At 44.7% G+C, this 21,980-nt stretch overlaps 1 protein-coding gene across 1 annotated transcript in view; it reads right to left on the bottom strand.

Moving 5' to 3' along the window:
* The window catches only part of Prkar1b (protein kinase cAMP-dependent type I regulatory subunit beta), a 136,558-nt gene that overhangs the window by 99,079 nt on the left and 15,499 nt on the right, over positions 1-21,980 (bottom strand). Inside the window, exon 2 of the mRNA XM_076840190.1 lies at positions 20,294-20,494. Within this exon, the coding sequence (XP_076696305.1) occupies positions 20,294-20,470 (177 nt within the window). The 5' untranslated portion in view covers positions 20,471-20,494. The remainder of the gene's footprint in view (positions 1-20,293; positions 20,495-21,980) is intronic.

The raw sequence follows: 21,980 nt of genomic DNA, 5'->3' as shown, positions 1-21,980 counted from the left end.
TGACACACACGTCTTCTTCCTCCAGACACTCACTGGAATGATAGTAACCTTAAAATATGCACATACGTAAATCTGCCACAAGTAAGAAGATGGGAGAGATGTTAAGAGGCTTCAAAGGGTTCCTGGAAACAGCCAGCAGGTCCAGGGGTGGGTGTGACATGCAGATGAAAAGTCCCCTGGCTCTGGAAGGGGAAGGACTTGCCCCTTGAAACCCACAAGTAGAGCACAAGCCATGAAGGTCAGCCGGAAGCACCAAGCCCAGCAGCCGGCCCCCATGACATCCTGCGGTTCCCTTTCTTACCTTTTATTGTGGAAAATTTCAAGAAAATGTAAAAATGAAGGGAAAAATACAATGAATCACCAAGTGCTCATCACCCAATCTCAGTGATGATCAAAATGGAGCCCATCTCTTCCCACCTCATCCTCCCTCCCTCCCCTCACCCTCCCTCTCTCTCTCTCTCTCTCTCTCTCACACACACACACACACACACAAACACACTCACACTCACACTGTTGGAGAAAATCTCACAAACTATGTGATTTCACTAAATACTTCAATATGTATCACTAACCCATAACCACAAACAATTTTACACTGTTAGTGGGATTGTAATTAGTAAAACCACTGTGGAAACCAACATGGAGGTTCCTCAAAAGGCTAGACACAGAACCACCACATGACGTAGCTATCCCACTCCTTAGTATTTATCCTAAAGAATTAAAGTCGTCCTACCACACTGGTACATGCAAACTCATGTATAGAGCAGCACAATTTGAGCCAAATTAAGGAACCAGCCTATCCATCAACAGATGAATGGATAAAGAACATGTGGTCTATATACACAATGGAGTTTTATTGAGCCATACAGAAAAATGAAATAATATAATTTGCAGGGAAAATGGATGGGACGAGAGACCATGATATTAAGCGAAATCAGAAGGTCTAGGTTTGTATGTTGTCTCGCATATGTGGAAGCTAGGGAGGAAAAAGGAAGAGAAATGGTCTCATGAAAATCAAAGGGAGATAAGTAGAGGAAAGATGCAAAAAGGTAGGAGGTTGGAGGGAAGCTAAGGGGTGATAGAGGCAAAATATATTGTTATATTGTGCACACACACAAATATGTAACAACAAATCCCACCATTACGTATAACTATAATGACCAATAAAACATGTGGGAGAAAAAAACCTAACCACAGGGGCTGAAGGAGGCTCAGCAAGAGATTACTTGCCTAACACATGTGAGGACTTGGGTGCAATCCCCAGCACCACACACACACACACACACAAAACCACAATACCCATTTCCACCCTCCAAACTTAATATTTATTCCTTAACATCATCAAATACCCAGTCAGTGTTGAAACTTCCCCAACTGTCTCCACTTTTAAGGTTTTTTTTTTTTTTTTAGAGAGAGAGAGAGAGAGAGAGAGAGAGAGTTTTTAATATTTATTTTTTAGTTTTCGGCTGACACAACATCTTTGTTTGTATGTGGTGCTGAGGATCGAACCCGGGCCGCACGCATGCCAGGCGAGCGCGCTACCGCCTGAGCCACATCCCCAGCCCTGGGTTTTTAATCTAATTAGAATCTAAGAGTATTGATTCATTCTTAAATGTAAACAAAGATTTCTTGACATTGAGGAAAATATTCAATATGAATAAAGACCAGGATAAATGAAAAGAAAAAAAAAAATGGCCCTGGGAGGAAATAAATTTAGGACAGAGAAGACAATTTCAAAAAAAATAAAGTCTTGTTTATATACTGCCCAGAGAGATTTGAAGAGATAACTTTATCCACTGGATATTAATAGATTAGTACAAAAATGGAAACTTGGGCTGGGGATGTGGCTCAAGCGGTAGCGCGCTCACCTGGCGTGCATGCGGCCCGGGGTTCGATCCTCAGCACCACATATAAACAAAGATGTTGTGTCCGCCGAAAACTAAAAAAAAAAATATATGTACATATATATTAAAAAATCTCTCTCTCTCTCTCTCTCTCTCTAAAAAAATCTTTTTTAAAAAAATGGAAACTTCCTTTAAAAAGAAATAATATAAGCACATACACATCTCATTTATTCTTTCTTTTAAAATATTTTTTGTAGTTGTAGATGGCCAGAATGCCTTTATTTGTTTATATTTATGTGGTGCTAAGGATTAAACCTAGTCCCTCACACATGCTAGGCAAGTGCTCTGCCACTGAGCTACAGCCCATCTACATTCTTAATTAATATAATTTATATAAAATATATGTTTAAAAATATATATAATAGTAGGAAAATAAATCAGGGAATATTTTATCCAAGGAAAGAGCCAAAAAGACAAATAGAAAACATGTAAGAAAAAAAAATAAAATATCTAACAAAAACAGTCCAAGAGTTTCAACATCTGATCACTTAAAGTTCCATCCTGAATGAGAAAGAATCCTCAGACCTGAATTTGAGGGTCATGGCTGAGAGGACCACAGAATGTTCAGACTGTCAATAAGGATATTCTATAATATTCTATTCTGAGAATTTCCAGGTATAAGAATTTCCAAAAATCCTCCCAGGAGAAGCATCAGGCTGCCTACTGGGAACTGAGTATCAGATCAGCTCAGACTGCTTGACAGGGGGCCCAGACCGGGATGTCAGTGAGGCCACAGATGTTCCAGGGACAGGTCAGGGCTGTAAGTACCCCAGGGACCACAGTTCCACCTGGCTTCTGTGCCCAGAAAACCTGCCTTTTGTGAGAGTGGTAAAGGCATTTTTGCAATATCCCTGATTATTGATTTTTCAACTTTTAGGGGGAAAAAATGTAGACAAAGCAAAGACATCTTAGTGCTTCTGGAAACATACATATAAACATCGGGCCACAGGGTCAAGCCCATGCACAAAATCCCACACTTCAGGCCAACTAAAGGGAACAAAAAGAGAAAAACGTAAAGTGGCATCAGAGATTAAAGTAACACCCTCAAGAGTCCCGCGCATCCATCAAGGGCAGCTCACAGACATGAGGGAGGACAGGGACCTCAACAAAGTGCTGCTGCTGCTGTTACTTATAGTGGACAACCTGGGATTCCACACCCAGGGGAAATGCCTTCAAATGAAAGCAAAGAAGGACATGTTCAGACAAATAGATAATCCGTGACGGACAGGCCCATGCTCCAGAAAACACTAAGAGCTGATTTGTTGGCAGGAAAAAAAAACAACCCTCAGGGAAGCCCAGAGATGCAAGGAGAGGTCAGACAGAAGAGCAGGTGTGTGGTCAACCCAAACACATTCCAGCCACGTAAAATGCCTGTGTGTCTGCGGCCAGATCTAAATGCACATGGGCCCCAACACCGACACATCTTGTCTCACCTCTACTAACTCCTCCCAGGGCCTCCAACCTGAGTTAGAATGGAAAGTTTCCCATGGACAGACAAGCCCACCACAGCCCCATACTTGTCCTGGTGCTTGCTGTCCCCCTGCCAGGATTGCTATTCCCAGGTGCCACCATCTCCTGTCTCCATCCAAATGTCACCTTCTTTGTGCAGGAGAGCACCTGCCCCACATGGCTTCCCCTCACCTCCTGTGTTCCTGTTCTCATGGAACCTGCAGCAAGCTAATCGTGGCCTGCTCCACAGAACATATTTTGACCACTCTCTCCCTCCCCAGATACAAGCTTCACTCACTGCAAAATCTCCAGCCCTTAATTCAGTGCCTACATTGGAAAGATGCTTTTAAAATGAATGAATGGGGGTTGGGGTTGTGGCTCAATGGTAGAGTGCTTACCTAGTATGTGTAAGGCACTCGGTTTGATCCTCAGCATCATATAAAAATAAATAAATAAAATAAAGATGTTGTGTCCATCTACAACTAAATTTTTTTTTAAAAAATGAATGAATGCATTTAAAAATTTTTTAGAGTATCATTTTGAAAGTCACAGAATAACTCAGCCCAGAAAATTGCAAATGCTTTCCTTCTCTTGCCTGACATTTAGACTTTGGGGGGGGATTGAACCCAGGGGTGCTTAACCACTGAGCCACATCCCCAGGTGGTTTTGTGTGTGTGTGTGTGTGTGTGTGTGTGTGTGTGTGTGTGTGTGTTTTATTTAAAGACAGAGTCTCACTGAGTTGCTTAGGGCCTCATTAAGTTGCTGAGGCTGGCTCTGAACTCTTGATCATCCTGCCTCAGCCTCCCAAGCTGCTGGGATTACAGGCATGGACCACTGCACCCAGCTGATATATCTAGACTTTAACACAGACACAGACACACACACACACACACACATAGGGGGAGAAGGGAGCCTGTATATATGAAAGAATGCAAAGTGCTGAGTACCAAAAGCCAAGTTGTGAAGACCCTTCGACTCCGTTGCTGTTATAATGCTAATACAACACAAATAAATGGAAAGGAACAATCATGCCTAAATGAAAATAAAACATTATTTTTTGCCATTGGGCAGACATAAATACCACTAAAACCACCAAAATAAATAACAAATCCCAGAAATGACGTCCTCCACTTGCTGTACCCCTGAAAGGCAGTCTCCTTGGGCAAGACTGTCATCTATCAAACTCTGCAAAGAGTGTTATAGGATGTCCAGAAGACACATGTCCAGGCCATGTTGACAGCACAACTTTGGATGAACTGTCTTTATTGCAACCCCCTCTCTGCATGTCCGTCACATATACAACCCAGTAGTCGTGGTGCCCATCCCAAAATGAAAGATGACAATGGATTCAACCCAGTGAAACAGATATGCAAATCAGGGCAAAACCAAGCCAGGCACTGCCAAGACTATCAACGGCGGATCTTCCTCTAGAAAATAATGGGGTTCCACACCATTTGACCCAGCTATCCCTCTCCTCAGTCTATACTCAAAGGACTTAAAAACAGCATACTACAGGGACACAGCCACATCAATGTTTATAGCAGCACAATTCACAATAGCTAAACTGTGGAACCAACCTAGATGCCCTTCAGCGGATGAATGGATAAAAAAAAAAATTGGCATATATATACAATGGAATATTACTCAGCAATAAAAGAGAATAAAATCATGGCATTTGCAGGTAAATGGATGGCATTGAAGAAGATAATGCTAAGTGAAGTTAGCCAATCCCAAAAAAACAAATGCCAAATGTTTTCTCTGATATAAGGAGGCTGACTCATACATAGTGGGGTAGGGAGGGGGAGGATGGAAGGAATAAACGAACTCTAGATAGGGCAGAGGGGTGGGAGGGGAAGAGAGGTGGGCAGGGGATTAGCAATGAGAGTGGAATGTGATGGGCATCATTATCCAAAGTACGTGTATGAAGACATGAATTGGTGTGAACATACTTTATATACAACCAGAGATATGAAAAATGTGCTGTATATGTGTAATAATAAAATTTATAATGCATTCTGCTGTCATCTATTTTTTAAAAAATCAATTTAAAAATTTTTTTAAAAAGAAAATGGGGTGAAGATGGTGGCTGCGATGAAAAGCATCCACATTCCTTCCCCTTGGGTAAAGATTCCACCTGGGCTTCCAGATCATACCCTCCAGCCTGCCCAGGAAAGTCATGAAGATGACCACTGAGCATTATCAGGTGATTCATTTCTACAAAGCCTTTGACCTACACCATCTTTACTGACAGAAGCTTCAAGCTTCCTCATGTGCTGAAATGCACATAGTTCTTCCAGTTGGGAGCTACCACATGCCTGACGTCTCTGTGCACTTCACTCTCAGGGTGGCACTCATGGACACGGCCTGGGGAGGAGCACCAAGGGTGCCATGTGGGGGCCACCTCCAGCTTGCCTCAGGAGGGCAGGGCTCCAGAGCTAGTCAAGCACATACTACATCTTCTGTTGCCACGACAACCAGCCACATCATAATCTCTGGGCTTTGCATAAACACTGCCCCGCCTTGAACCATACATCACTTTTTCATAGATCTCCCCATTTCCAGTCACCAGGAGGCAGAGGTCAATGACGACTTAGGAGAGGTTATTGCAAGTCTGTGTTCTTTTGTTCATTAGCGATCTTTCACAGAAACCCTCACATCCACCATCTCCATTCCTGGTTAGCATCTCTGGAAACACGAGTTACACTGCAAGTGAGAGGCACTGAGCCTTCCCTTTTGGAAGTGATTTAAAACAACAACACTAATGGTGGCAATAGTCATCACAGAAGCATGAAACCTGGGCTGGACAATGAGAGTTGAGAAAGGCCCGATGCAGAACACTGTTCCATTCTCACAAGGCTCCGCAGTGCCTGGGGGAAAAAATGCACAGACAAGTCTGCTCCTGTGTCCACAGTAGTTTTAGGCAGCTCACACTCATCCTGGAAGGGACAGCAGCCAAGGCAGATGCAGGAGGTGACAAGGGCATGGCCAGGACAAGGGCAGAGGGGGAAGAGCTTGATCTGCCAGAGCAGCCTCACACTTGGCTCAGATGTCCCAGGGGAGGAAACAGGAGCCTGGCAGATGCCTCCACTGAGCAGGTGAGTGAGTATTATTATTATTATGGCAAAATTCACATGATACAAAATCAACAACCATTTTAAAGAATACAACATAGTGGCATTAGGTGCATTCACAAGCCTGGCATCATGATGCACACCTGTAATTCCAGAGACTCAAGAGCCTGAGGCAGGAGGATCAAGTTCAAGGCCAGCCTCAGCAATTTGGTGAGACTCTAAGCAACTAAGCAAGACTCTGTCTAAATAAAAAAATTAAAGGGGCTGGCTATGTGGTCCAGCACCCCTGGTACCAAAAAAAAAAAAAAAAAGTACATTCACAAGACTGTGACCATCATTTTTATCCAGCTCCAAGACACCCTCATCCCTCAAAGAAGTCCATCAGCCACCACCACCTCCGGCCCCAAGCAGCTGCTGATCTGCTTCCTGTCGCTGTGGATTTGTTCTGGAATTTCATATGAATGGTGCCTGTGGTCTCTGCATCTGGCTTTCTTTTTTTTTTTTTAAGTTGTCAATGGACCTTTATTTCTATGTGGTGCTGAGAATCAAACCCAGGGCCTCACACATGCTAGGCAAGCGCTCTACCCCTGAGCCACAACCTCAGCCCTCCATCTGGCTTCTTTCACTCAGCACCATGTTCCAAAGGCCCATCTACATCAGAGCATGTGTCAGAGCTTCATTCCCTTTTGTGGCCAAATAATGCTCTTATTGTTGGGAGGGATCATTTGTCCACTGATGCACATCTAGGCTGTTTCCATCTTTGTGTGCTGAGGACCCTCCTGCTTTGAATACCTGTCTTCCACTCCGTGGAGTTTGGATATTTTCTGCTTGGTTTTTATTTTTAATATGATCAACATGAGTTGGGTTTTTGGACACACTGACTTGAAGGTAACAATGAGGCCCAGACATACAAATGTCCCACAGGGAACTGAAGCTGTGGCCCTGGGGCAGAGACAAAAATGATTTGTGGCTTGAGTGCTTTACCCTCTGGACTGTGATCCCAACTCCATCCCAGAGCCTCGATGCCAGATGTACTTACTGTAGGCACCACTTGGAAAAAAAAAAAAAAAATTAACAAATGAATGACAGGTCAATACAGGGGTTTGAGCCTGGTGTCATGACCAAAGGTACCACTCAGTTTCCCCCAGTGTCTCTGCAATAGGCAGGTAGAGTGGGCTCAGAATTGAAGGGGCAGGGGCAGAGGTGGCAGCAAAGGAAGCAGGATGGCCCCTAACAACATCCAAGGTCAGAGGAAGCCTTGAAAGGCCAGCCATGGGTGATTGGGCCTTTATAAATCACAAAGACCTTCTTGGTGATAAGGCCAGGAAGGATCCCAGTGGGAAGGCCAGGATCTCAAGGAATTTCCTTCTGGAGTCTAGATTAGGCACCTGAGTCTGAGCTCACAATTATCTACCAGGCTGTCAGACCCACACCCACGGGACACAAAAGAGCTCCAGCTGTTGGTGTCCCAAGTGGCCCATGTCACAAAGGAGCATGTGGCCCATGCTCTTTCATTGGGTGGGGATCCCAGGTCCCTCCCTGGGGGAACCAAATCTGTTTTCTTCCAGACAGCAGCCGTCAGGGCCTGTTTTCTGAGAAGGATGGGCATCGCCTGACCTGGCATGGAAATGATTTTCCATCTTCAGCAGGCACAGGGTCAAACTGGGCAGGATACAGGTGGTCTGAAACACAGAGGCCACTTCAGGAGGCCACAGGAAGAAACGGGCAGGGGTGGAGCCACCACAGGGCTCCTCTCCCTGTTCTGCCTCCCACAAATGCCTGTCCATTATCTCTGCTGGTATCCCTTTCCTTTCCCTCCGTGGAATTCCAGGAAAACCTCTCATTCCTCAGATTCCCCTTTCCTGTCTCTGTTTTCATGCTGATGAATTGTCTGGAGTGAGGGACAGTCAAGGTCATCAGGTCAGGACAGGCTTTTCCAGCCAAAGGAATCTTTATACTGAAAGTGTGGGAACCAGTTTCCAGAGGGGTTTCCAGAAAGCTCGGTGGCCAGAATTTGCCCCTGAATCAGGAACAACAGCCCAGGGATTGTCCCCTTCCTGCCCTAAGGCCAGTCAATGTCATGGGCTGTAAAGATGTCCCTCCTTTTCTTCTGACAACATTTTTCCTACACAAGGGACAGAATGCAGACTTCAGCCGAGAGGAAGCCATTCAGATGGGGACTAGAATCTCAGAGATTTTCTGGAACCTAGTTTGTCCTCATGAGAAGCCCCCATGGCTGGGGCTGGTGGCTTTCCAAAGTCCTGTCTGACTGTCCACTTCCCTGGCCCTAAGGCTGCAGTCTGCCCTCCCCCACCAATAGGGATTCAAAGAGGCAGTTTATCAAGCCAACCGCCTCCTCAGCACTGGACTCCCACACCCAGAGGAGGAAAAGTGATTTCAGCAGCATGGCTTCCTCAGGCACCCACCCCTGCCAGGCAAGCATGAGCAGCATTTCTGGCCCATCTCCAGGGAGAAGCTCTATGTACCATCCCAATACTGCCCATCTGTACCCTGAAGCCCCAAGTCCTAAGAGGGTGGTTGTGGCATCTGAAGACCTAGGCCTCCAAGAGAGGATCCCAGGGTCACCAGCCCCAGGCAGGACTTATGAGCTGAGCTCAGGGGTGTAGCATCCTCTAAAGAAACCAGAATAAGTGGGAACTGAGGACCAGAGAGGGTAAAGGACTGGCCTAGGGAGTACTCAGCCATTCAGTGGTAAATGTATAAGAGAAAAACAGTCTCTAGTCATTTATTGAACATCAAATGTATACCAGGCTAACAAGAGAATAGAGGAAAAGGCAAAAGAGGACCCTGGACCAGCCTTGGAAAGGAGGAAGCAGGGAGGATCTCCCAGATGACGCTCCCTGCCAGCCCTGCTCAGAAATGTGCTTGCTCCTTCCTCATATGAGCTCAAGACAAGTTGTATGCCGCCTCTCCCTAACCTGGAAGGCACATCAGACCTTTATCTGCTTCATTAATCTCCTTGAGGAGTCAGGGTTTGATTTCACTGCCACTATTTCTTTGATTCCTTAGCTTTTCTGCTTTTATTTTTATAAATTATCTCTTCATCCTTCATCTTTCCCCATTTCTCTACATCTGACTTCTCAGGTTGGATGCTGTCAGGGCTGGAATAGTGTTGGAGTTTGGATCTGGAAGTTCATATGCTGAGGGCTTGGTCCTCAAGACTGCAGTATTCAGAGGTGGGGCCTGCTGGAGGTGACTGGATCATGGCCTCATCAGTGCATGAGGCCATCAATGGATTCATAAATTAACAGGCTAGGAAGGTGGCGAAAACTGTAGGAGGTGGGGCCTAGCTTGAGGAATTGTCTCCCTGGCCCCTTCTCTCTCTCTCCTTCCCAGCCATCTTGAGGTGAGCAGCTCAGCTCCACCATATGCTATGCTCCCCTACCACAGGCCTACAAACAACACAGCCAGGAGACCATAGGTAAAACCTCTGACCCCCGTCAACCAAAATAAACCTTTCCTCCTTTTAAATTGTTTCAGGTATTTTGTCACAGTGACAGTAAGCTGACCTATACACAGAATCCCCCCAAATCCAAGTCCATCTGGAAACTCCAGGGGACCTTGTTTAGAAACAGGGTTTGCAGATATGATCAAGTTCAGATGGAACTTTGGGAATGAAGGAGGAGAGATGGAAATGGTAGATCCTGGGCACATATACTAGATGGTTCTCCCCTCTCAAATGATTTAAAATATGCATTAAAAGTAAAAATTATAATGAGGGTTCAATGTATGTAGATGTAATATATAGGACAATTATAATAAAGGAGAGTGGGACTCTAGGGTACAATGCTCGCATGCTTTACTGGAAATGGTAAAACAATAATTAAAACAGTCAAGGAGTTACTTATAATTATTGTAAGTTCTAGAGCAATCACTTTAAAAAGACAGTAAATAAAAATTCAACACTAAAAATAAAGAATAAAAGCAGGGAAAAAAGGAACAAGAGGGAAAAATACACAAGACAAATAGAAAAATAATTCATTTTTTAAAAAAATCCAACCATAACAGTAATTAGGTTAAATACATATGGCATATAAGTGAGGTAATATATATGTATATGTATGTGTATGTAGAGTAAGAAATATTATTTCTTTTTTAAAAAAACAAAAATTGTCTAAACATATCAATTACAAGACAGGAATTGTCATTGGTTAAAAAAAAAAAATTTAAACCAACCATTTGCTGTCAATAAGAGACTCTTTACTGGTAAAGCTACAATAAAAGGATGGGAAAACATGAGCCATGAAAATCCTAATTAAAAGAAAGCATGTGCAGCTGTCCTCATGTCAGACAAAGTACACAAAGGAAACCTAACAGCAGCAGAGAGGAATTGATCACGGAGCTTCAAAATCCATGGAGCAAAGCTGGTCGAGTTAAACTAGAGAAGTGCACAATTATAACTCATCTCAGTGCTCCTGTGCAATAACAGAACAAGGGGACAGAAAGCCATCAGGGACAGAAAATGCCTGCCACTGGAGCATCAACATTGACATTGCCCCACCCAACTGCAGCAGGATTACCTGGAGCACTCGCCAAGATAAGCATTAAACACACCTTAACAAATTCAGAAGGGAGAAGTGCACAACTCACCAGGATGGAACTGAGCCAGAACTGGGTGACAAAAGCATCTGAAAAGCCCCTCCCATTTTCGGAAATTAAACAAAAAATCTTCTAAATAATCAATGAAACAAAAATCTTGGTGGAAACAGGAAAATGTTTGCACTACATAAAAAATGAAAAAAATGCAGCATATCAAAATTTGTGGGATGCAGCTAATGTTCCACAGCTGTGGGGTGTCTACAGCATTACATTAGAAAAGAACAGTAGGAGCCGGGCACAGTTGCACATACCTGTGATCCCAGTGACTCAGGAGGCAGAGGCAGGATTGCAAGTTCAAAGCCAGTCTCGACAACTTAGGAAAGCCCTAAGCAACTTAGCAAGACACTGTTTCTTCAAATAAAAAAATAAACAGGGATGGGGAATGGGAATTTAGCTCAGTGGTTAAGTGCCACTGGGTTCAATTCCTGGGGGGGGGCGGGAAGTCTTAGGGGCTGGGATTGGGATTGTGGCTCAGTGGTGGAGCGCTCGCCTGGCATGTGTGAGGCATTGGGTTCGATTCCTAGCACCACATATAAACAAACAAATAAATAAAGATCCATCAATAACTAATAAAATTTTTTAAAGTCTTAGACCAATAATCAAAATTTTCACCTTAAGAAACTTTAGCCCAAAACAAAAAATAATAAGATCAAAAATAGAGAAAAAATAAATAAAACTAAAATCTACTTCTTTGGAAAATTTCATAGAGTTGACAAGCTTCTAGCCAGACTGATCAGCAAGAAAAGACACAAATTACTAACATCAAGAATGAAAGAATACAAATATAGGCATTAAAAGGATAATTAAAGTTAACAAAAAAAATCTATCCCCATAAATTTAATAACTTAAATTACTTGGACCAATTCCATGAAAGACACACACTACCAAAACTCAGGAAGAAATGGATAACCTAAATAGGTTATACTATTATCCTATTTTTCTTCTATTAAAGAAATTGAATTTATAAAACCTTCAAAGAAAACTCAGGGCTCAGAAGAGGTTATGCCATTCTACGCAGGGTTCTCCTGGTTATTCCAGCCAGAAGAAGACTCCCCAACTCACTTTGTAAGACCAGCATTATCCTGACACCATGTGATATGAAATCATTAAATAAATAAAAACTACAGACCGGGCAGGGATTTTGGCTCAGAGGTAAAGTGCTCATGTGTGAGGCACTGGGTTCGATCCTCAGCACCACATAAAAATAAAGATACTATGTCCACATATAACTAAAAAATAAATATTAAAAAAAAAACTACAGACCACATCCTCCATGAACATAATGCAAAAGTCCTCAAGAATGCATTAGCAACTAAAACCCAGTACATGTTCTTATATTATCTAACACAGAGGATTTTCTAACATAAGCTAATGGCCCAGAAAGGCAAAGCTAGCTCAAAATTCAAAAAGTATCAGCTCAGGAACTGACTTCCTTAACAAGACTCCTAAAGCACAAGAAATAAAATCAATAATCAATAAATGGGATGGTATCAAACTAAAAAGCTTCTTCACAGCAAAGAAAAAAACCAAGAACATAGAGACCCCATAGAATGGGAGAAAATCTTTGCCACCTGCAACTCAGATAGAGCATTAATTTCCAGGATATATAAAGAACTTTAAAAACTTAACATCAAAATAATGATAATAACCCAATCAATAAATGGGCAAAGGAACTGAACAGACACTTCTCAGAAGAAAAAAATACAAATAGCAAATATGTGAAAACCTATTCAACATCTCTAACAATTAGAGAAATGCAAATTAAAACTACACTGAGATTTCATCTCACTCTAATCAGAATGGCAATTATCAAAAATTGTATTTTTACAACAAATAATTGTATTTTTACAGTAACAGTAAATGTTGGTGAGGATGTGGGAGGAAAGGTACACTTACACATTGCTCGTGGTACTGAAAATTGGTGCAACCACTCTGGAAAGCAATATGGAGATTCCTCAAAAAACTAGGAATGGAATCACCAGTTGATCCAGCTATCAACTCCTTAATATTTATCCAAAAGATTTAAAATCGGCATACTACAGTGTCGCATTGTAGTACATCAATAAGCAACTCAATTGACAATAGCTAAGCTATAGAACCACCCTAAGTGAGCTTCAACAGATGAAGGAATAAAGAAAATGTGGTATGTATACAATGAAATATTACTCAGCCATAAAGAGGTATGACTTTATGACACTTGCCAGTAAATGGAAGGATCTGGAGACTATCACGCTAAGTGAAATAAGCCGTCCCAAAAAGCCAAAGGTCAAATGTTTTCACTGATATGTGGAAGCTAACCCACAATGGGGGTGGGGGGTTGGAAGAAGAGATATAGAAGAGAAGGGAATGAAGGGAAGATGGGGGGTAGGAAAAGAAAAAACAGTGGAGAATCCAAAATAATTTTCTTATGTACATATATGAGTACACCACAGTGAATTCCACCATCTTACACATCTGAAAAATTGGGGTCCTAATTAGAATAAAATAAAGTCTGTGTTTGATAAATATATCAAAATGAATTTTACTATCATGTAAAAAGAACTAATAAAAATCAAAATAAGGGGCCGAGGTTGTGGCTCAGCAGTAGAGTGCTTGCCTAGCACATTCAAGGACCTGGGTTCGATCCTTAGCACCACATAAAAATAAATAAAATAAAGGTATTGTGTCCAACTGTAACTAAAAAATAAATATTAAAAAAATCAAAATAAATAAATAAATGGGCAGAATTCTTGTAGAAAGTGAAACTCCCTTGCAGTAGTTTCATTTTTAAGAGTGCACTTTCCTTTGGGTGAAAAACTTGAAATGCATGCCAAACTCCTTTCCATCTATGTAGATGTTATATAATTATGTAAAATATAAATTAAAGTAAAACTGAGGCATGAGAGAAAATGTTGAGATTGTAGCTACAGGCTTTGAGACCATATTATGGTCTACGAAAGACCTGAGAGATTATGTAAACTTGAAACCCAATGCTAAAATTTTGTGTTTGCGGGCTGGGGATGTGGCTCAGGCAGTAGTGCACTCGCCTGGCATGCGTGCAGCCCGGGTTCGATCCTCAGCACCACATACAAACAAAGATGTTGTGTCCGCCGAAAACTAATAAATAAATAAATATTAAAAAAAATTTGTGTTTGCTTTATTTAATATTTTTATTTTTAATCAACATATTAAAAAACAAAAAAGCAACTAATGTCATTCATACTATTGTCAACAGAAGCAGAAAGGACATCTGGTCATGTCAAATCCTTCTGTGGCTCCAGCACCACTAGGACAGAGCCCTGCCCCACAGGCTAGGCCTTCCATGCCCTGCCCAAAAGGCTCACCCCTCCCCACCCCACAGGCTCTGGGATCTGCACAGGCTGTTCTGCTGCACAAAGAGCCCTTCCATTCTACCCCTTCCTGGCCAATGTTACATAGTCACCGTGTCCACTCAAGCTCTCCTCTGTGAAGTGTCTCTGCCCACCCTCCCCAAGGCAAAGCCAACCCCCTAGCTTCAATGTATGGCACACATGCTTCCAGATCATCTTCACCACCCCTGGACAACCACCTGTATCTGCCCATGTATCAAATGCTACCCTCAAGGCTGGAACTATAGCTCTCCCATCTTGGCGTACCCCTGGCCTCCTCAGAACCCAGAGTATGGGTCTTCTGAGTGCTAGTGGACAACTGTTTGATTCCATGCAAGTATGTCTTCCAAGACCATGGGATCCAGGAAGCCAAGGTATTCAGCTTATGCCACCAGAATGGCATCTGTAGCACTGGTCACCAGGAATCTCAGTGAACTTCATATGGTTTCCAAATTCAGGGGACTTCCCAGGTAAGCCCCATCCCTGAGGCATGTTATGGTTTGAATGTGAAGTATCCCCCAAAAGCCCATGTGTGAGACAATCCAAGAAGGTTCAGAGGAGAAATGATTGGGCTGTGAGAGACTTAACCCAATCAGTGAATCAATCTTCTGACAGGGATTAACTGAGTGGTAACTAAAGTGGTAGGATGTGGCTGGAGGAGGTGGAAATTGGGGGTGTTGCTTTGGGGTATATATTTGTATCTAGCAAGTGGAGAGCTCTCTCTCTCTCTCTCTCTCTCTCTCTCTCTCTCTCTCTCTCTCTGCTTTCTGATCACCATATGAGCTGCTTCCCTCTGCCACACTCTTCTGCCAAGATGTTCAGCCCCAGAAATGGTGTTGGACTTCTAAGGACTGAGACCTCTGAAATTGTTAGCCCTCAAACTTTTCCTCCCCTAAAATTGTTCTGGTCAGATCTTTTAGTCACAGCTGAACCAGCATTGGGAGATGTTCCATGGGGAAGCAGGGACTCCAGGCTGGATGGAGCAGAGCGCTGCTGTAGAGCCTGTTCTTGAGCCACCTGCACCTACACGCTTCCTTTAAATCAGTTCGTTATCATGATGGTGAAGCTTTCCTTTGGAAGCCATCAATCAGACACCAACAAAAAGAAGATGAAAATCATGATGCATCCCACATGGAATATTTCATAGCAATCTGACATGGTGGTTCAGGCTACTAAAAAGGAGGCATAACGATATGAATGTAACTCAATGTACTCAATCCGTGAAGCCAAAATGGTCAACGAACGGCACTGTATATTTTACAACAATAAAATATACTTCTGCAGGGGCTGGGGTTGTGGCTCAGTGGTAGTGCACTTGCCTAGCATACATGAGGCACTGGGTTCGATTCTTAGCACCACATACAAATAAATAAAATAGAGATCCATCAACAACTAAAATAAATACTACTGCAAAGAATGATAGTAACAAAAAATTACATTCGCTAAAATTACCCACAGACATATGCATCTGTACATTTATACTGCAAAGCAAAAACAGGTCCCCAGAGAACTTAAGGCCAGTGTACAAGAGGTGAGTTTTTATGGAGGGATCTTTTTTTCTATAGCGTCTAAAATTCAATATTAAAAAGATTGATGACTTTATCATCTTATGCAGTCTTCAGAAAGCCCCCGTCATGGTGGGAAAGTTCCAGGGCTGTGTTTTACCATTGAATAAAAAATGAGAGGCAGCTTCATCAATCTCATAGATATATACCTTGCTTGTGATAAAAGCTGAGAAAAACCTCCATCCCTCTTGCTCCTGCCTACAGCTCTGCCGGGTTGACCTTAAGGGGAAGAGCAGGGGTGGGTGGCTCAGGTGTTGACTGTCCCTGTGGGGCTGCCAGCCCTAGCCAGGAGTAGATGAGTTTCCTGGTTCTATCCCACTGCTTCTCACTGGCTGGAGACATTTCTTGTGAAGTGGGATTCCTGTGGGATTTCGTAGCTCTCTTAGGTGCTGTTCACTTTGGCATCTCAGATCCGCTTGATCTGACAGAAAAAGGACATTCTCCTACATAAAATGCACCCCCACACAAAAATGGGCATATGATTTCAGACATTCACAAAACACCTCAAAAGCCTGAACTTACCAGCTGTTGCAGAAAAAGAAAGCCAAAATAAGCCCTGCCTTGTGGGAGTTTGGATGTATGCCCTTGGATTTCTCTTTTGCACATAAATACGCTATTGTTGGCATTACCTTTGACAAAAGGGAAATTGTACCACAGGTGACAACCTGCAACATATTTCCAATGAATTGGTGGTAAGCTCTGGAAAGATGCCTGGAGAGGTAGCCATGACGGGTGAACTGTGTTCCCCAGAACAGACATGTCGGAGTCCTCACCCCAAGGCCTTAGTATGCGACCTTCCCTGGAGACTGTATTCCAGAGGTCACTGAGTTAAAATGAGTCATTAGGATGGCTCTAATCCAGTATCCTCATAAAAAGGGACACTTTGGACACAGAGACAGGAAAATGCTGTGTGAAGATAAAGTCAGCGGCACGGAAGATTCTCTTCAATCCAAGGATCACCAAAGACTGCCAGCAACCACGAAAAACAAAATAAAAAAGCTGGAGAAAGGTCTGGAAGAGACCTCTGCACAGCCCCCGGAAGGAGCCAGCTCTGCGAATGCCTTGCTCTTGATCTTACACTTCTACCCTTCTGTACTGTGAAACGGGAAATTTCTTTAAGCTGCCCCCTCTGTAGTCAAACCTAAGTCAACCAGTGCAAACTAAATAGTTACAAAAAATTACATTACTAAGTAATGTAAATTCTCTGGGGACCTTTTTGTGCTTTGCAGTATAAATGCACAGATGCGTATGTGTGTGGGTAATTTTAGCAAATGTAATTTTTTGTTACTATTGTACTTTGCAGCAGCCACCAGCAACCATGGTCAGAAAAGGACTCACGTAATTCTCTTATTGTTAAATAAGAGCAATTTGAGTCCAAACACCCCAAATCTCAAAACATTTCTGGCCCCAGGCATTTCCAGTAAGGTACACCCAATTTGTGGTGGGCCCATCATCAACATGAAACCAGGGCCAAAACAAGGTCCCGTGGCCACCTCACTCTGGAAAGGCACCTAACCCCATTCGCACCTCAGCCCTCACCTGTCAGGCAGGAACTCCAGGGCAAGTGTCGCAATTAATCTTCCACCCTGTCCCCAGCCCTGCCCATAAGCGCCCATCTCACAGTCAGCTGCCCCTTAATAGCTCAAACATCACATCCAGAACAGAAGCCTTGACCTTCCCTACCCAGCAGTGTACCCTCCACCCAGTGGCTCTGCCCAACCAAGACTCAAGCTTCAAGCTACTTTTCTTATTGCCAGGTTCAATCTGCCAGCAGACATCCCACCTCCATCCTACCTGGACCCCATCATCTCAGCCTCACACCTACTGCGGCCCCCTCCTGGCTTCTACTGCTCTCTGTCACAGACACTTTCCCACTAGGAGCTCCTGCTGCCCTTGGTATTCCCTGATAGGTGACCCACTGAGCTCCAAACTCATACTCACCTAGTTCCCTTCTGTGTCCTCCTTATCAGGCCAGAAACTTGGCTTCGCCCCTGACCTTCAACTTTCCAAATCTTACCACCACTGGGCCCTGCCCCCCTACATGCTGGTGATCTTGAGTTCCTCACCCACTGGATTCTAGAGTTTCTCAATCTCAGTATCACTGGAATTTGGGGTCATATAATTCCTTGTCATAAGGGTTGTCTTGCCCCTATTCCTGACCTCTACCTACTGGATAACAACTGGCTGGCTGAGCCCACCCCCAGTGTAGCAACCAAAAATGTCTGCAGGCCAGAGTCCCCCAGCCTTGGGTCTCCTGGTGGACTCCTGCAGCCAATCATGCCTCAAACTAATGTCCTGTGGGGCTGGCAACCTGGCTTGGGATCACGTGTGAGCAGACCAAGCAAGTGATTCCAGCATGACAAAGTGTGGTTTGAGATGAGAAAGGAATAGGGCCACCTGCCCAGTTCTCCCTCTTCCAAAGTGCAAGAAATGGAAGTACCTCCTCCCCACTCCCCAGTTCTCTGGTTTTGTACCTGGGAACCCAACAAAACAATGACTTCATGACTAACCAAAGAAAGATGAGCTAAGGCCACATGACTGTGTTCACCTATCAACTGAAGAAAGAAAAAAAAATGAAAACAAGAAAGAATGAAATCAAAAAAGAAAGAAATCAAGAAAGCAAGCAAGAAATATCTTTTTAAATTAAAACAGCCAAAATTGGTGAGTGTGGATAAATGCAGTCCTATTCTGATGGTGGGAATGTGAACTGATGCCCCTATTGGAAAGCTTTTCACAGAATCAGCAAGACTGTCTTCACCCAGGAATTCCTGTCCTAGAAGGCCATCCTAAACAAACACTATGTACAGGGGGGAAAAATCTATGGGTGAAAATGTCAATATGGCATAACTTTTAGTACTTAAAAAAAAAAAAAAAAAAAAACTGGAAACAATTCAATTACCAATCATGAAGGCAAGGTCGAAAACCTTTATCTCCTCTCAAAAGAACATCACGCAGACATTGAAAATGAGGTCTGTGAAGAGCAGATGACAAATGGAGAAATGCAAAATATAAAAGCACATTTGCAACATGACTATGCAGGAGTGAAAACACTGTGATTTTAAAAAGCACAGAACTTGAGGGGGAAGGAGCGGGGGAACTGCAGAAGATTTTATTTCTACTTCTGAACTTCTCAAATTTTCTTTAATAGGCTGCATTGCTTATAAATATTTTTTGGTGGGGTAGCTCAGTGGTACAGCACTTGCCTAGCATGTAGGAGGCCCTGGGTTTGATCCCTAGCACCAAATACATAAATTTTGGATGGATTGTCTTCAAGGGAATAAACAAATTCATTCCTTTGAATCAGGGCAATGTGATCACATCATGGATGAGGACCTGAGAGTTCATTGCTGTTTAAAAACAGATCTTTGCATGAACAGGGCTGCCCACATTTCCACTTGATCCCCATGGGACAAGGGACAGTTAAATTGCAACCAAATATCAAGGAGAGGAAATCTCACATGACACCTAGAGCCAGTCTGGGGTAAGAAATGGGGATGAGGACTGGAAGAAGAAACCACAGGACAAAGCCATAGGGTCTCATATCCAATCTCCCCTGCCCAGGAAGAGTTCAGAAGCGGGCCACTAAGTGGTAGGGGTGTCATTCATGGAAGATAAGGGTCTCTCCAAAGAGCTGAAGCCAGGTATGGCAGCAGATATCTGTAATCCCAGATACTTTGAAGGAGGAGGGAGGAGGACCCCAAGTTCAAGGCTAGCCTGGGGAACTTAGCAAGAGACCCAATCTTAAAATAAAAAAGATGGGGATGTGCCTCAGTGGTAGAGCACTTGCCTAACATGCATGAGGCCCTGAGTTCACTCCCTCAAGGCACAAAAAATAATAATTAAAAAAAAAAAGAGCTGAGCAGGTATGTGCTTTGCCTTTGTCTGAAGTATGTTTCTATCCATGACTGTCAAGTCTCAGTGGTACAGGCTGATGTGGAACCTCACCCCAATTGACCCGCTTCATGGGGGTAATTGGAGCTACTTTCTTTTATCCAAAATGCCAGTGGCATCTACAACTAGACCTGGTCCCAACCTCCATCCGCCCGAAGCTGAAAACAGCCAGGGAACTCCATGAACTACCTAAAAACATGGATCATCTTCCAAGGGAGTCCTGAATCCCCTGAAAGTAGAAGGGGGGAATTCTGTGGCCAGGAAGACAATGCCCAAGGATGAACCTGAGACCAAACAAGCTAGGGTCAGACCAAATGGGCTTCTCTGTCCATCTTACAGAAAGATCCTCAGGACAACCTTCTGGCACTCAGGAAGAAGGAGAGGCTTATGACTACTCCACCTTAGAACACTTGCAAAGGGACACCCCCAGGTTGGAAGTCACTGACCTTCTCTAGCTTCTCGAAGTGCTCCCGGAGGAACTTCATGGGGCGGTCAGGCTTGGAGATGCAGAGGTGCACAATGCAATCTTTGAGCACCTGCTGGATGCTGTGTTTCTGAACATACAGCTCACACCCCTTCAGAGTGTCCTCCTCCTCCAAGTGGAAAGAGGATGGAGAGGCCATGGTCAGAGCTTCTTGTTCTTCCCTCTGAGGAAAATACAAAACCACATGAACCTTAGAGGAGCTGGAGGAGACCCCGGGCTGCACTGCTGTGCTTCACAAACATGCACACAGTATATAAGATTTTATTGTTGGCAGGCAAATCCAATGAAAGGTGTAACACAGAAAATGTCATTTATTTTGCATTTGTCAAAGATCTTTCATTTTTCGAGATTGGATGAATTGTTTAATATATTAACAGCCACAAAGACCTTACCTCTGAACAGATTTTGTGGGGATGAAAAGATTCAAATAGAACTTGTGGGTGACCCAAAGCCCCCTTTTGCCTCTCTAAGAAATCTGAGGTGGGAGAAGTGGGGTGCCTGGTGCTCCCAGTGTCCAAGCCCCGGGGTTAATATGGTCTCACTTTCATTCACCTTCCCGTTGTAAGGACACCTGTGTGAAATGTAAATGTTGTCACCACATGGGGTCCCAGTTGGAGGGGTCCTCCAAGAGATAAAGGAAGTGGGGGAGGGGGAGTCAGTGGATATCAAAAGGTAGGGAAGCCTGGAAAAGAAGCAACGGAAGCCCCTCGCTGAGGGGACTAGAGAACAATAGCAGCCTCTGGCCAAAGGCGCCAGAACCGCTTGTGTGCGCCCTGCGCAGGGTTAAGTCACAATAGCCAGGTCTACCCACCACCCTCCGGACTGAGGCCACCAGCCAAACCCCCAGGGTTTTCCAGCCACCAGGAAGGCCCCCCCCAGATTCCACCTGCGCTGGCAGCAACACCCCCGCGGACGGTGATGGGGCACCCCACACCCCAAGACAGGACGCAGTGGAGGACCCTCAGACCGTGATGGGATGCTTCGGGCCCCAAGAGAGGACGCAAGGAGAGACACCCCCACACCATGATGGGGCGCCCCAGAGCCCAAGAGAAGGCGGGGATCCCCAGACCGTAATACGGTGCGCTGAACCCCAAAAGAGGGAAAAAGCAGGGATACCCCTCCCCCCGACTGTGATGTGGCGTCCAGGCCGGAGCCGGGGCGCGGGCCTAGTTCCACCTCCGGCGCCTCACTCACTCCTCGGGGGCACCGCGGCCGGTGGGTCCCCAAATGCCTGCGTTTCCCGGTGGGCCTCCCAGCCCCGGCGAAGGCCCAGGTCGGGACAGTTCAGGTCCAGAGGCAGACCCCACCCCAGCCTGCGTACCTGGATGCGCGACGCCTGAGGCTGGAGGCGGCTGCGCGGGGACGCGGGGCGCGGGGACGCGGCGAGCGGGTCCCCGCACTGCAGCGGCACCGCCCTCCGCCCGCCCCCGCCGCGCGCGGCCGGCTGCACCCTGGCACATCGCGGGTGCGTGTCTCCCCACAGACCCGCGATCCCCCCTTACCCTTGGCGGGCTGGGCATTCCCTCCCCCGCCCCGCCCCCTCCCTATCCCGGGACCCCTTCCAGGGGCTGGCAAGGGATGCACCACAAGCCTGGACACACAGACCCACAGGACGGCGGGCAGCACGGCCAAGCCCGCCCCCACTGCTG

The sequence above is a fragment of the Callospermophilus lateralis genome, chromosome 19, assembly GCF_048772815.1.
Source record: "Callospermophilus lateralis isolate mCalLat2 chromosome 19, mCalLat2.hap1, whole genome shotgun sequence".
Lineage (NCBI taxonomy): Eukaryota > Metazoa > Chordata > Mammalia > Rodentia > Sciuridae > Callospermophilus > Callospermophilus lateralis.
Note: the sequence above shows the minus strand (reverse complement) of the source record. Positions and strands in the feature narration are given on the sequence as shown.